Consider the following 17,463-nt stretch of genomic DNA (forward strand, 5'->3'; position numbering starts at 1 on the left):
TCAAATATTCTGTATATGCACAAATGCAAGTCATTTTTAACTGTCGATTAATCATGTAAATATATTATTATACCTAGTCATGCCTGGATGAAATTAGAAATAATTATGCAGCAGTAAGTGGCCAATGTGGAGTTGAAAGCTAGAGTATAGATACTTGTACTGAATAAAACAATTCTGAATTTCATCTTTAAAGATAGAGACATATAAAGGTACCATTCTCAGCCAGAATTCTTCCTCTTCACAAATTGCCAGGACCTTGGGCTCTCCTGACTCTGGTGAGATTTTCTAATGCTGAAAAGTAACTGGTTCTTTATAAAAGTGTTTTGTTTAATGTAGCTCTGAGTTAGTGGAATGATAGAAATGATGACCAAAATAAAAAATTTAGCCTTGAATTAATTTAATGGAATTCAGTTAGGGAAAACAAACTATGCATTATTAACATTGTGTGTAAATGAAATAATTCCTTTTTTTACTAATGATTATACTTTCCTGTCAATTTAGTCTTCAACTTAACAATTAAGAATCCTTGGTTTATTTTATCCTTTCTCTTTGTTTGGCCACCTGATTTATTTTAAAAACTTCTTCATATACAAAGGTAAGAAAAAAACTGTAAGTTTACCTGGATGTTGGTCTACAAATTTAAAATCATTTATTTCATCACTTTAAAATCTGTAAAATTTATAGGAGAATTTCTTTTAAAAAAAGGAAGCCAAGGCAATATTCTTAAGAATAGGCCAATAGATAAGCAAGGAGTATGTTCCTTACCAAATAAATAAGGTCATTTCATTGGAATAATGAACAGTTATAGTTTCCAACCACAATTTCAAGCATTGTCCTCAAGGCTAGAAATCTACTCACATTCATGAAATAATTTATGATAAGCTTTCTTGTACAAGTACTCTTTATTAAATACATAGATATATACAAATTTTACTGGGCCCTATATTACTGGCATCAATTTGTAAATGAGTGATTTGGATTGGATGATTTCTAAAGCCTCTTTCAGCCTTAAAATTGTTAATGATTCTAGGAAATACCTAAAGAGATAGCCAAGAAGGAATTCTCAGATGACTCACAATTGGCATTTGCACATTTTACAATTCTCGTAAACAACCATTTCAAGGCAATGCAATAACTGAAAAATTAATGCCACTTAATTAATATCATTTCTTTTCTAAGAAATAAGAGATCCTGTTTGCAAGGTGGTCATTTCTAACAAATTGTTTCCCAAAACATCCAGAACACATTAATTCACACAACTCAAATCAGGAAGAGAGAAGTACAGAAGAAAAATCTGGAAGCAACACAACAAAAAACTGGACCTAGATATAGCGGCATAAGACAGCTGCAAGAAATTCAATTAAATTGTTAAGCCTGCCTAATGAAAAAGAAAAGTCAGGATGTGAAAATCCTGAGAAATTGCATAACAGAGTCAGCTGCTTCCTACCCCTTGGCTATGATTTTTTTTTTTTTTTTACTCCATTCCTTTGCTGCTCTTTTAATTTTAAAAAATTCATCTTAGTTATGAAATTGTACAAAAACTCCCCCCCAAATAAACACAAAACTGCCCAGAAATACAGAACTATGGACACGAAAAATCCCCAGAAGGTTAGCATTTCACCAGCTAATATAGATCTCTGTTGGAAAAAGCATCTAAAAGGCCTTGTATTGAGTTCCTAATTCTGATGATTCTGTGATTCTGATCAAATTCTGTGATTCCATCAAATTTGAGACAGGTAATCTATAAGGTCTGACAGTGCCCAGATTTCTCCTTTTAGGTATGAAGTACTTTTCATGTAGAGAACAATCTGTAACACATTTACATTACATTTTGAAGTCAATTGCTGAAGTTGTGCTAAAGTATACTTGTCTCAAATATGGCTATGTGAACAATATATTTGTTATCCTCTATCAATATAGTAGAAACAAATATTTTGAATATGTTGTCAGACTCTAAATAAATTTCCTCCGTTAAAGAATGCAATGTCCTCTTCTAGTTTATGGTTTGTTAGCATGCGTTGGCTGTTATACAATTTAAGTAATATTGTAGGTAAAGGTGAAAGAGCTTTCCGAGAGAGACAGTGTCTAGCATAGTGCCTGGAACACAGTAGGCTCTGAATAACTATATGTTGAAAGAATACATAACTGAATGAACTACTATCAAAAAGAATTCACACAATGAGTTATACTTTGGCTCAAAGCACAAATTTTCAAGTCAACTGTTAAGTCCTGTTTGGCCAACATATGACAGGCAACACATTTTCCCTGGTCTCTGTCTTTGTTTTTGAAGCAGCAGAGGTTTCACTCTATTGGTCAGTATTTGTTTTGTTCCATTTTCCTTTGAAAAATGTTTCATGTAACAGGGAAAGTCCTTTTCTTGCAGAGACTAAGAGAATCTCCAAAAGTCACCACATATCATATCCGATAAACAACTCTGATTAAGGGCAGTGCCACTGGGAAATTTAGGGTGGCTGATTGATATTCATAGTGTATATGAAAAAATGTCATAGTTTGTTTTCAAATTTCAATGCATAAATATGCACCGAGTGTCTCTAACAGCCCTATTTCTCTTGTCCCAACATTCCAGGATGGTCTGTGTTCTGTCTAGTTTGAATGCTGAATTGATTCTATTTAAATCATCTTTCTGAAATGAAAGATGGCTCACTTTGTCTTCACCGAGGAATTAATTAACTCTCCCAACAACTGGCTGGAATTTTTAAATGGAAAAATTACACAGAATTTTTATTTTAGTAAAGAATAATTGTTTATCTTTAAAAATATTTAAAAAGACATTCTGCATTAAGTTCATCATCTTTTAGGAAACTACTATAGCAACAAAATTACATTAGGCTTTGTGATTTTTCCATAGTGTCCTTCGATAAATAAACAACCCAATAGACCATGTTAAACGCCCCGAAAGTTACTGGAAAGAGAATGCGGGCATATTTGTCTATTTTACTTGTGCCAGATCCAGAAGGTGGTGGAGCTGAGGGAGGAGTAGTGGCTGACAACTTCCCAGAAGCCCCTCTGGTATTAACTGTGGTCTTAATTCGCTCCAGTCTTGATCCAAACACGCGGTGGGTAGAAGCAGATGCAACTGAAGCTGGTCGAGGCACATACCCAGTTCTACTAGGAGTAGAAGAAGAAGCAGATGGAGGTGCTCTCGCAGCAGATATAGTTTCAGCTGCATTTGCATGGCTGAACGGGTTTGGACTGCAAGCTAAGTAAGACTGCGGCATGGCTTCAGAGGATCGTTGAACAACTGTGGAAGATTTGCTCGAATGGTTTCCCACCTCGGTTCTGCTGCCAACATCGGATTCAGCGTGAACCAGGGCATTTGTTCTTTTTCTCATGTTCAGATTGGCATTTATGTTCTGGAAAGGTATATTAAAAAATTATATTTGTTATGTAATTTTATGTTGATTTATACAAAATTTAAAGGGATCAAATAATTAAAATTAGTTGTTTCCATAAAATAAACCTTTATTAATATGCTATAGCCACTCAGCTTGATGTAAAAACTTAAAAATAACTAGAAAAAAAAAAACCATGTATATATTTGAAACTCTGAATCAATAGTATTCTCTTTTAAAATAATATCCATTCTTATAAATAATTAAAATTTAAATCTATAGAAAGAAAATTAGGCTTTTAGGATTATAGACTAGAGTTATACTTGATTTTATTTTAGGAGATCATGATGATAGCTATACAACTTCCTTGTTCAGTTTTATTATAGATAATATTCTGTGATATGTTGCATACATTTCAATGAGTTTTGTATATGTTTGTTTTATAAACAGGAAGAACTATACCTACTCTCGTGCACAGAATAAGAGCAATAATAATCATCCATAAGTGCATGACATTCCTTAAAGAAAAGAAAAAAAGAAACTCCAAAAGTTTTAATTTCCAAATCCCTAGTACTTATTTTCATAATCTTACATAGGCGATCATACACATTATTATAAAATCTAGAAATCCTAATGCAGTTTAGTTTTTCACCACAATTAACAATGAAAATACAAAGTAAAATTAATTTTAAATAAAATGTTGTATTAGACATATAAACAGCATCACCATTTTGTTGCATTAATATCTGAGTTCAAACTATTTCCTAATAAAGAGTGTTTAAATCAAAATGGAATTCACTATTTTCCATCAAATTATTTTATGCGTAGAACAAGACTATATTTGAATACAGATGCATGGTAAACATTAAAATTAATTCTCCTTAAATTTTTGACAGGCATGATAAATAACTGTATAGCCAACTATAGCTTGCCCATACTAATGAAGGAAAGCAATTGCTCAAATGATTCCCAAAATAGTAATGTCTGTCTTTAGAATTACTATGATTTTTTGCAACAATTTTTCCCCCTTAATTATGTTTATTTTAAGTTATATTAAGGGTATATTGTAATTACTTTCTATACTTTCTCCCCCTACCATTTCATAAAATAAATGGTGGGTGAGGAGATGGAGAAATACAGGAGAACAAGAGGAAGAAGAACAGCTCACAAGTGGGTGATTAGAAGGAGCCAGTCTATAAGGAATTTCACAGATAATATTATATACAATTAATGAGCAGTCACTTTACAGAAAATGGTTATTCTACTAATATAACCTTTTTTCAATACCACCCTACTCATCAAACAGGTTGAAAGTGTTCAATTTATATCTCATGTACAGCCATGCGTCGCTTAATGATGGGAATACATTCTAAGAAATGCATCATTAGGCAATTTTGTGGTCGTATGAACTTTCTGGTGTGTACATACACAAACCTAGATGGTATAGCCTACTACACACCTAGGCTGTATGGTACTAATCTTACGGGACCACCATTGTATATGCAATCTGTCATTGACCAAAACATTGTTATGCGGCGCATGACTGTACTTGTGAATTATGACTTCAAGTTCGCTGAGTAGAGAAAGGAAAAAAGCCTCACAAAATGCAGAGCCAAAGCAGGATCTGAGAGGTTTAGAAAGTATTCTTCATGTCAGCCTGGAGTATTCTTCTAAGCAGGTTGCAGATGAACTCATGAGAAACTGTAGTCTAACATATGGCACCTAATTTTGGTGGAGACAATTGAAACCAAAATTGACATCAACCTAAAAGCTAACGGTACCATTATTTATCCTGCACTTTTCTTCTACAAAGCACATTGTAAACATCACTTAATTAATTCTTGTATATTGAGTCCCTTTTTACAGAAAGGGATAACAGTTAATTGATTAGCATTAATTCTAAAATGTTATACACATGGTGAAGTATATAAAGAAGGATAAAGTATATAAACAACATTTAAAAAGCATAAACTATCATTGGCAAGATAATATGTGCATCCACATGTGATACAATAAAAATGTAACAAAAAGTAAAAAATAAGGAAGGGTCAAATTGTGGCAAAATGCTATATATACTAAGAAGAGAAGAGAAGAGAGAAATAAAGGACCAATTGGACAAGGAGGAGAGAAATATATATTTTCAAATGTAATCTGATATTTGCATACTGCCTTCCTCCACCAAAAGTTAGGTTACCCAGAATCTTTAGAAATCCATATTTTTCATAAGATTAAATTCTAAGGATTGGAGACTTCCACTTTTGGCCAAAATGGAGTAACAGGAACTGAACTTACTCTCCTGCATGAAAATGAACCAAAACACTGGACAAAATATGTGAAACAACTGTTTTTTGAAGACACTGGGCATTAGACAACATAGACCATAATCACTGAGAGAGAAGAAACAAACTTGAGAGTTTCCATGCTGTGGTGCAGGAAAGGAGAATCCAGGAGATGTGGTACAGGAAAGGAGAATCCTAAATTGAGGAGATGGAGCTGAGAATCTGGGGAAATCAAGGTGGCTAGAGTTCATAATAAAAAGTAACAAGTAAGCATATGCTGAAAAAGAGAGAATCCCAAAAATCTGAAGAGTCCCCATTGAGTATTTTGCTAAGCACATCAATTTATGAGTGTGATGTAACTACCCAAGCCAACAAAAAGAAGCACATGAAAGGATTAGAAGAAACAGTACCCGGCACACACAGGAATAGTGCATGTTCTTACCAGCTAGACCGGAAAATCTCAACATTCACGTAGCATTTGGTAAAGTACTCAGAACGGCCTTGCCTCAGTAATATGGAATAACTAGCCCCAAACATTGCTCTAGTACTGCCTGATAAATTTTAAAAGTAATACCTGAAAGGATGAAACTAACTCGAAGTAACTTAACTGCACCTCAGAAGAAAGCCCAAGAACATTTATAGGACCCTGTCTTCTTTCCCTCTAGATCAGTATCCTTCTGGAACTTCCTGAAATCCCGACAGTGAATCACGTTCTATATGGTTGATTGAATAGAAAAATGGCACCAATTCACCCTCATGCCCTTTGTAATGTAAGTTTCCCATTCCTCTCTCATCAAGAGATGGAGTCTGTTTCCCCACAGGCTTCCTTATGACTTTCTTTGGCCAACAGTATGTGACGGAAGTGGTGGTGTGTCATTTCCAAGCCTTAGCCTTAAGAGTCCTTGCTTGCTTCCACTCTTTCTCAAAACACTGCCACCAACACTACAAGAACAAGCTTGGGCTAGCCTGCTGGAGAGATCTTTTGGAACAGAGCCAGTCATCCCAATGAGGCTATCCTAGATCACCCAATGGCTAGGTGACTGCTAGACACATGTGTTTGTCCCAACTAAGAGATGAACTGCCCAGCCAAGCCTGATCAAGACCAACAGAACTTCCCAGTTGACTCATAGACTTGAGAGCAAAAATAAACGTTTATTGTATGCCACTGAGGTTTTTTAGTTGCTTGTTATACAGAAATACTGTGCACTAGATAACGTATATAGACCAATTAAGTCAAGGGTCCTAACAGGAGGTATTGCCAAACTTCTTGTGAGGGGAAGTTCCTCAGACATCTTGGGATAATTAGAAGGCTGGCCTGCCCAGAATTCATTGAAGACCATTAGGGGGCCCTGTTGCCTAACTCCACACACTAACTGAAGGACCAAGATATTTTGCCCTTTATAATCCCATTCTTAAAGAATAACAATATTTTAAAACTGGGAGAGATTTCAGTGATCAACTTATTCCAGTACTTCATTTTATTGTAGAGGAAAATAAGAGCAGAAAGTTTACAACTGTCTGGAAGTCATACAGAGAGTTACTTAACTGAGTGTTCTGCCATGTCAGACACCCTCTTGATGCACAAATGTGGAGCAGGCAGTAAAGAACTTAATAAACTACACTTACCTATTTCAGTCTGTCAAGCTTGTAATAGTCAAGTATATTGTTAAAAAAATTATTCAAGACTTGGACATCAGAAAGGAGCACAGCATGTCCTTTCAATGTCATAATGAAGCGTTGTTTAACAAGTCCACCCAAGGATTAAGTCTCTAGGCGAATTTACTCATTTGATTTTGCTATTTATTATTGGATTTGAGCCCAAACACTGTGAAGTTACATGTTAACTTGTAGATTCCTGTCCAGCAGAAAAGATAACCAAAGGTTATAGCTTTGTTGCCCTATAGGATATTACCCACTTCTGTATCTTACCTAGAAATCTTATTCTGGTATTCCTTTTCTCAAAAATTGCTACTTATGGTCATTTCTTAAAAAGATTTTGAGCCAGTTTTACCATGTATGCGGTTCTCTCATTAATTAATGAGTTGAACAAAACCTTGACATACATCCATTCCATATTTGAATAAGTCATGTTTTTGATGGTTTGAAAATTATATTCTGATGACATCTGCTATGAGACAAGTTAGCAGTATCAAAGAAATGTAAGCATAGACTTGAAGAATATGCCTGGAAAAAGAAATGATTCCAAGCCAAAGAGATAGGGTCAGTGTAAAGTGATTGGAAAAAAGAATCAATGAAGCAGGAGATTTTATGAAAACGGAGGGAGCAGTCTGTAGTGCGCCCATAGGAGTACCATCTGAAAACAAAGATCAGATCTTTTTTATTCCGAATTTAAAAGACTTAGTGATCTTCCAGAGTATAAAGACTATCTTATTCATCATTGCAGGCTAATGCACACAGCAGGCACCTACTTCATTTTTTAATAAATTTCATTGAAATGGATATAGTATGGAATCAATTTTTCTTTTTCAAATTAAAGAGAAAGTGTCAAAACCTTTTATCTGAGCTCCAGATTACTATTTCTTTGTTTATGGGGCAGATTTCCAGAATATTGCAATAGCGCCCAAGGTGTATAAATTATCTTGACTCAATCCCAAGTCTGATTAAGAATGCCTAAGAAGTCTCAATACTCTTTATATAGCACATACATAAAGGAAAGCAGCATTAGACTGATTTGAGGGTTAAATGTTTGCTCTCTGCCAAGCAGCCAAATGATATAAGTTATTTTGCACTGATGTCTCAAGGTCTACTATGTAAAAAGTAGTTGTCATTTTCCATGAGGAAAAACCACAAAAGGATTGAGAAATCTGCTGACCTACCTGGCACAGGACTCCCTAGGAATAATATTCACAAAGCCTTTGAGTTTTGGAACAACTAATGTGTCACTCATAGTGATGTTGTTAAGTTTTATACAGAGTGCAGAGACTTGAGTGGCTCCATCAGTATTCCGCAGACACACAGTGGTTACAAACAAGAATAGCACCGAAGCTTCATTTGAATTTTAAAAAATGATTTAGTTTGAAATCATTTTGTCATTAGTCACAATAGCCCGAAGCAAGGAAACTGGTGGGATAGAGATGCAAGGTGGCAGATTCAAACATTACCAACAAATTAAAGCAGCAACAGGCAAACAGGAGCAAATCCAGGCAATTCGTCAATCATGACTGTGATCTGACACAATTTCTAAAGAAGTATTATCGACTGCAAAAAGAAAATTCATCTCAACTCATTACTCTCGCAGCAATGAGATAAAGTGACTAAGACGAGGTTTGCAGAATGCAAGCTACATTCACATTGCTTGCTTGAGAAGCTAATGAAGTTTAATAAAATGTAATTTAACCCTTCTAAATTAAAAATAAACAAGGCTAATAATGAACAGGTTTATCTTCTAGAATATCAATGAGTCACAAACAAAAAAAAATCCAATAACGTCAAGACATTTATTCAAGGCCATTCCCACAGGGCTTCAGGGGTTAGCCACACATCTTATTTAATAAGGAAATAAACAAGTGTGATAGAGCAGCTGAAACTAGACCCCAAGGTAATGATTTACTGAGGACTCTCAGTAGTGTTTTTAGAAAATGTTACTGCATAGAAATGAAAAACATCTCCTCCAAATAAACATGCTAAATATTTCATAAATGGTTACCAGGGGACTCTATCATACATTGAGCAACAAAATGTAGTAATGAAAATGCTGAGTTCCCTATTTATTGTATTGCATTTCCTCCCAATGTTAGCATTTAATTCCACGTTTGTATTTCCATATGCTATAGAAATATTACTTTCAATATCAGGCACTGGGATAAGAAATTTATGTCTTCAATTTGGAATTACCAGGGAACAAGATCTTAAAGAATTCATTCATTTTCTCTTTACATATTTAGAAGTTGAAAGTTTAAAATATTAGGATTTCTTGAAGATACACAATTTTGTGGCCAGTTTTGTACCTTAGTGATTCCTGGTGCTCCTTTTTATTTGCCAGTGTTTTGTATATGAAATATATGGCTCTAGTAGAGGAAATCTCTTTCTCGGAGACTTCACTAGTCAGAACAGAAGTTCTCAGCTTGATCAGGGAACTTGATCAGAATGCTACCTGGAATTGTTCCAGGAGATGTGTTCACCAACACTGCCAACATAACTCTGGAGAGGGTGAAAGGCGAAGGACAACCCGCTCACTTCCTCCAAATGCAAACACTTGTTGGATGAACCTTTTCTTGCTCAATGATGAAAAGTAGCATTACAGTCATTCTGAGCGTTTATAAGAACAACCTGGGAGCTAGTTAAAAACGCAGTCTCAGGCCCTATTTGCAGGAAGTCTTATTTATGCTATTGCCAGTCATCAGAGATCAGAAATTGGGAAACATTGGCTAAATAGTTAGGATTGTGGGTCTCCAAATCAGACAGACCTAGGCTCAAATAACGAATTTGCCATTTACTATAAGGCACTTGACACAGTATCCAATAGATCGTAGGCATAAAATGAATATTATGTAGAAATAATCCAGCAGAAGGAATATAAAAAGATTCTGCCCCCAAAAGAAAAAGATATATCACTCATAAATGAATCATTACAGGAAACAAAATTTTAGAAGATATTTTCTATATTTCTATAAAAATATGGCCACCATTTCTAATAATCAGAAAGATAGAGGACCACTGAAGCAAAGGACAGCCTATGGTGAAGTCAGCCATGGAAAGGATATTCCTGGCTGAAATGAGAAATAAATACAAGGAAATACAAAATGAAATAGCAATATTAAAATACATATTGGACATAGTAAAGATGAGAATTAACACTAGAGTAAATCCACTAACTTATGGTGTAAGACAAATATGAAAAGCTCTTCTAGGAAAAAATAGCAATAGCAATAACAGCAACAATTGTTAACTTTTACTGAATAGTTCTTCTGCACCTGGCACTCAGCTAACATGCTTTTAACTAACCGGCTACCACAACCATATGTCATGCTTCATGTAGGAAAAACTACAGCCACGTGTATTTCAATGTCCAAAAAAGTAGTGGGTTATATAAAAAGGGCATCTCATATATTATTATATCAGATCTCTGGTCTCTCTCTGGGACTTTCCAACTCTCAGTGAAGTCTAGAAACTGGTAATCAGGGAAACAACAAAGACTGAAGGAACTGTTGTAATCCAACCTACAAGGTGATATTCACACCTCATTATGCTATGAAAAGACATACCCAGAGCATTGGCTCACAATTAGAACTTTGGTAACCCAGTTTGGCTGGCCCATTTTCTAAATATAATGGAATATTAAAAAGAATTGTATCCGTGGATATATTGGTCTGGCACTATAGTATCACTCTTTTTCTTTTATCTCATTTCAATTACAATAGTCAAAAGGTGCCAGCCCTGGTGGTCTAGTGGTTAATAACTGATGCTTTCACCACTACCTCCTGGGTTTGTTTCCTGGTCAGGGAATCACACCACCAGTCTATCGGTTGTCACACTGTGACGGCTGCGTATTGCTGTGATGCTGAAAGCTATGCTACTGGTATTTAAAATACCAGCAGGGTCACCCATGGTGGACAGGTTTCAGCAGAGCTTCCAGACTAAGACAGACTAGGAAGAAAGACCTAGTCACTCACTTCCAAAAAATTGGCCATGGAAACCCTATGAATAGCAGCTCGGCATTGTCTGATCCAGTGCCGGAGAGGATGGAGAAACAAGATTAGGCAGTGTTCTGCTCTGCTGTACACAGGGTCGCTAGGAGTTGGAATCAACTCCACAGCACTAACAACAACAAAGTCAAAAGGACTTTCTTCCACATTTAAATTGGAAGCAGGAAGTGGATCAACAAAGGGCCTCAGACTGGGGATAGTAGAAGACAACAAATGTCAAAGAAGGTAAAAAATTGAAACACTAAGAAGTTTTAATCATTTCTATGGATTGAATTGTGTCCTCTCAAAACTCACATGTTGAAGTCATAACCCCCCATGTGACTGTATCTGAGATAGGATCTTTAAGGAGGTGATTGAGGTTAAAGGAGGTCATAAGGATGGAACCCTGATCAGATAGAACTGGTATCCTTATAAAAGAGGAAGAGACACCACAGGGCTCTTTCTCTTGTGTCATATGGGGACACAGCAAGAAGAAGGCAGCTGTCTACAAGCCAGAAAGAGAGCTATCACCAGAAACCAAACCTGCGAGAACTTTGATCTTGGATTTTCTAGCCTCTAGAACTATGAGAAAATAAATTTCTGTTGTTTAAGCCATCCAATCTATATTATTATTATTATTTTGTGAGGAAGATCGGCCCTGAGCTAACATCCATGCCAATCCTCCTCGTTTTGCTGAGGAAGACCGGCTCTGAGCTAATATCTATTGCCAGTCCTCCTCCATTTTTTTCCCTTTTTCTCCCCAAAGCCCCAGTAGATAGTTGTACGTCATAGTTGCACATCCTTCTAGTTGCTGTATGTGGGAAGCCGCCTCAGCATGGCTGGACAAGCGGTGCTTCGGTGCACGCCCGGGATCCAAACCCTGGCCTCCAGTAGCGGAGCACATACACTTAACCACTACGCCACAGGGCCGGCCCCCCAATCTATATTATTTTGTTATGGCAGGCTGAGCAGACTAAGACAATCATCTAACTTCAATAAAATAAAATTTAAGACATACATATTTTAAGATTTCTAAGCAGTGAATGTTAACTAACCTTCTCATGGAGAAAAAATAAACAAAACCTAAACAAACTTGCAGCTCTCTCTTTCCAGGTATTTTCTTTGTTTCTAGTCTGTTCTCTCTTCTCCATTGAGTGAGTCTGCTTTTCTGATAACCCCAAATCCAAAATAGAGTTAAGATACAAGATACGCAGAGAAATTGAGATGCTTTTGATAAGAGTTAAGTATTGATTTCTTTGTAATACTTCTACTTGTCCCTGATGAATGAAAATACTTTCATATCCACCAGGGGGCATCTACATCCTCTTATTAAACTGTCCAAGTTGCCTAGGTCTAAGATTCCTCCAGGATACCTCTTGAGTTCCTTTCAGCTTCTCTTCACCCAAATCAGAGGGATTCAGTTAATAGGGGCTTATTTAACTTTCTAGTTTGGACTTAGTCCAAATCCTTATTTAACTACCCAATATTTTCCCCTAAATATTTTTGCCTCCTTTCAGATTATGACTCTTATGTGTGATTGTGTGTGTTTGTGTGTGTTGTGGATTTCATGTATTTGTTTAAATACTGGAAAAGAGTCATTAATAACATAATTTATAACTTCTTTTTCACATTTTATATTAAGAAAATTTTTTTACTCCTTAAAAGTAGAGTTAATATCTGTAGATATCTAATAAACATTGCAAAAGAAATCTCACTAGGTTTTTCAATGCCTAACTTGGGCGGCCAAATAAATTCATTTTTTTTTAAAGCATCCATGTCATCCTATGGAAATAATTTGCTTTAGTTCAAAATATTCATAAGATTACATTCAAACTTAGAAAACATTTGGACAATACATTTTTCTTAATATAGATTTGATATGATTTGATTATAATGAAATTGTGCTATGATAAATAGATTCAAGTCCATGCCAACCCTATAGGGGGCCGGCAAAGCAAATCGTCTGAGTCACCATTTTATCTGTATCAGCAAAGGCAACAGAGACACTGTCTCAAAAGCAATAATTTATCAAGACCAAATCCTCATATACTTCTGCTGGCGGGAAAAATTCCAAAGCTCAAGCATTATCAGCCACATCCCTTTGCAAAATTACAGCTATGCAGTGTAAAGAAGCCTTTGATGAGCCAAGAACTCTACCTAAAGCAGGCTGAATTTCTTCGGAGTATTAGACAATGTTTGCCTACTGAAGCTAAACACTTATAATAGCTTTATTAAATTTATTTTTTGGAAAAAAAGCTTAAGTTCCATGCTCTGTCTCTGGTTGGAGGTGAGTCAGAGAAGATCCACAATTAAGCTCATAAGCAATAAAGGACTTATTAAAGGCATTGATTCACTCCATTAATTCATTCATTCAACAAATATGTATTGAGTGACAACTTTTCAAGTTATTTTGCTGGCATTGGGAGTACAGAGGTAACAAAAAATACAGTCCTTGCAACTTCTCCCAGAAATTATAAAAAAATTATGATTGTTAATAAATGCGATAAAGGAAAATTAAAGGAATTAGGGAGTACATTACCTAGCCTGATTACTGGGACAGCCTCTTTGTAAAAGTAACACATAAGCTAAAACTTTAGGGAGGAGTAAGTCTCAACCAGGTGAAAGATGGACTGTGGCTGGTGGTAGTGGGAACAATTTTCAAAGATTTCTCTCAGTGGTACAAGGATAAGAAAGGCCAATAAACTTCCTTGTCAATTAAAATTTGTGATCCCTTGAGGATGTTCTAAGTCTTTCCTTTGCTTAGTCTTACATTCTTTTGAAACTGTCAATTAAGGCAATGCTTTATATTCAGGGGCTACACTAACATAATTAATGTCTGATATTAGCACTGGCCAGACAGAAATCCTGAATCTCCATCAACATCACTGCAACATATGGAGCACTAACTATGGACCAAGCACTGCACTAAATGGCTTTCACCAACAACCTCACATATTACCTACAACCACCCTGGATTAATACTCTTGTTTTTCCGATGAGGACACTGACCTAAAAAAGTTGGGTACTTTGCCTAGGATCAGACAATTAAAATGAGTTAGAGTCAGGATTTGAATCCCAAACCTACACTTTTAACCACTTCAGGAAGCTGCCTACAACTGCAAATACTTATGTTCATGGGATTGAAAGAAAGAGGAAAAGAATTTACCTGAAACATGTCCACAACAACCCAAACAAGGTAAATGACATTTATAGACAGCTTGTTTCTTCAGCTTTGGATTTGATTTACATTTATTTAGTTTCTATTATAAGCTAAACACTGTACTACTCTTTGACCCACATTATCCCACAAAAAAGTCTTCCTCTGATTAATCCTTCCTTTCTAGTATATGTGAAAATTGTTCCATAGCTTTTACGAATTGTTTCTACTCCCATCTTCCTAATATTCTTTCTACTTCTTAAGCACTTTGTTGTCATAACATGCTTATAGTTATTACTTTGTATCCCAGATATCCTCTACATTCAGGCCTAAATAAATATTTATAAATAAGTCCACATTTAGATGATTTATTCTACAGAAAATGTTATCTTAACAACAAATGCAATCTAGCTGAGCAAAGTTTTTTTTTTTAATTGAAGAAGCTTCTCTTCTAGTTGTTCTAAATATGTCAATATCACCACCAAAAATTTGCATTTTCTATATGATAAAAAATATTTTCATGATGTTCTTCTGCAAGAGGAAAGCTGTGCCCCAACTTTCTTCCACAAACGTTTCCTTAAGTTTGAGTAGAGCACTTTCAAAAGATGTTTAAGGGCCTGGTGGTGTAGTGGTTAAGTTCATGCACTCTGCTTCAGCGGCCCTGGGTTTGTGGGCCTGGATCCCGGGCCCAGATCTATGCACTGCTCATCAAGCCATGCTGTGGCAGCATCCCACATACAAAATGGAGAAAGATGGGCACAGATGTTAGCTCAGGGAGAATCTTCCTCAGGCAAAAAAGGGGAATATTGGCAACAGATGTTAGCTCAGGGCCGATCTTCCTCACCACAAAAAAAAAGATGGTTAAAAATTTACTGTTAAAATATGTGGTAAAACCGAAACATTCTTCCCCCAGGTGCATAGGACACTGCAACTTCAACTTTAACTGTAACCCATGGAAGGTATCAACATAAGCACTGTCTCTAGTTTCTGACTCGAGAATGATTCTCCAAACATGGAATTATTTACAAATAATTAATTAAAGTTAATGAAGTTCAGCAAAGTATGCACCAAATTATGTACAAAGTAAATGCATGTACACACTGTATGTAGCAGAAGAGGACTCATTAAGCCACCTATTGTGTCTGCTCTTGTACTTTCAAAATCAATTCCTTTCCCTGGTCTTTATGAATTGGAAGCAGTCAGTTGGTCCTAAAGCATATGTTGAATTATCCTGTTAACACAATTCATTATAAATATACTCCATCTACAGTAAAACAGTACATTAAGTCAGCAGAACAAATTGATATTCTACCATGACACCAGTTGGTAGCTCTTACATTGTCAAACAGACAACCCCCCAAATAGCTCAAGCCATTTCGGTTTTTTCTAGGAAATAATTTGACTTGTCCTGAGGACTAAGTGCCATGGGGCATTATCAAAACCATTCAACATTTAACAAGGCTCTCATGCTGAAACAGCTGTTCACCTGAAGTGAAAATTTTAAAACTTTCTCTGAGCCTAGATAATCTTACTTGAGCTAGAAAATAAGGTATTAGACTATTTTGCATGTTCTACCACTTTATGACAAGAAAGCCAATTTTGCACTTCAGTAAAGGCAGAGGCAAATTTAGCATGAATTGAAACAGTAGCTGAGTTGCAATTTATGGCAAACAGCTCATCAGCACATTAATGTGTACCACCAAGATAACCACTTTAGCCAAACAGGCCAGAAACTAGAAGACTCAAATATCTGGTTGGCAGCAAGGGAAATGCACCTTTTATGAACATCTATAAAACGAATCTTAAAACCAAAAGCTACAAATATCTATTTTCATTATCATTCTTATGTAGCAGTATATTAGTAGTTAAAAACCAAAATCAGAACCGTAGGTTTTGAAATCAGGTAGATTCAAGATTTGGACTCTGCTAAATACTAGCTGTGTGACTTTGGGGAAGTTATTTATCCTCTCTGTGCTTCAGATTTCTCCTGGGTAAAATGAGGATAATAACAATAACTACTTAGAGTTATCGATGGAGTAGTATCCATAAAGCAGTTACTAGACTGCCTAAAATATAGTAAGTGATCAATACTTGTTAAATATTATTCTCATATTGTTACCATTTCATATTCTAAGACAGATACGTAGCTAGTCTCTGAGAGGTAAAATATTACTATAGAAGTTTTCATTATTTCTGTGCTCAGAAATTCACTGTATTTTTTCAACAGAACTAAATGTTAAATGAATACTATAACTATTCATCTTAAAAAATGTTGGAAACATATGGAAACTCTGCATTGTGTGATCTGTTCAAAATTCATCTTATTTCCTATTCATAGGTGGGGACAATCAGCTACATTCCTTGGAGTAATGCTAAGAACTAGCTAAAACCCAACTTGCCCAGATCTGCCAATTGTAGAAAGAGATAATTAAGAGCTCCCATTTAAAAAGTTTCCTTCTGGGCTGATGGATGCTTGAAGGGAGGCATAAAATCAGAATCCCATGGATATTGTTCTACTTAATTATATTAGCAATTTAAAAAATATTTGCACTTTCTCAACATACAGCGTACTAAAATTTCTCTCAGATTATAAAGAAGCAAGTAAAAATATCAACTCCCACAACTCCTCAGACCTTTGACCCCTTCCAGATACCACTCTCTGTCAGTGCCAGTTTGGGCAAAAATTGTCTACACTTATTGTTTCCACTTCTTCATCTGTCACTTACTCTTCAACACATTGTTATTTTATTTCCCCTCCCATCTTTCCCTTGAAATTCTTTGAGGATTATTCCAATAGGTATTTTTTAGAATATGTCTTACCGTCTCAGCAGCATCTAACACTGTTGATCACTTCTTCCATCTTTAAATTTTTTCAATAAATTTCACAATCTAGTAATGTTCCTCTTACCTTTCTCAGTCTCCAGTGTGAGATGCTCTTCCTCTAACTAATCTTAAAATGTTATCTTTCCATAGGGTTCAACTCTCAGACATCTCAGTTTTCTCAATCTTCAGGTGAACAAAGCTGTCCG

The 17,463-nt window shown here is 35.7% G+C and overlaps 1 protein-coding gene across 1 annotated transcript in view; it reads right to left on the reverse strand.

The window, feature by feature from the left end:
- Nucleotides 1–390: 390 nt before the first annotated feature.
- The window catches only part of GABRA4 (gamma-aminobutyric acid type A receptor subunit alpha4), a 63,467-nt gene continuing 46,394 nt past the window's right edge, over nucleotides 391–17,463 (reverse strand). Inside the window, exon 9 of the mRNA XM_058546997.1 lies at nucleotides 391–3,374. Within this exon, the coding sequence (XP_058402980.1) occupies nucleotides 2,841–3,374 (534 nt within the window). The 3' untranslated portion in view covers nucleotides 391–2,840. The remainder of the gene's footprint in view (nucleotides 3,375–17,463) is intronic.

The sequence above is a fragment of the Diceros bicornis genome, chromosome 8 (assembly GCF_020826845.1).
Source record: "Diceros bicornis minor isolate mBicDic1 chromosome 8, mDicBic1.mat.cur, whole genome shotgun sequence".
NCBI lineage: Eukaryota > Metazoa > Chordata > Mammalia > Perissodactyla > Rhinocerotidae > Diceros > Diceros bicornis.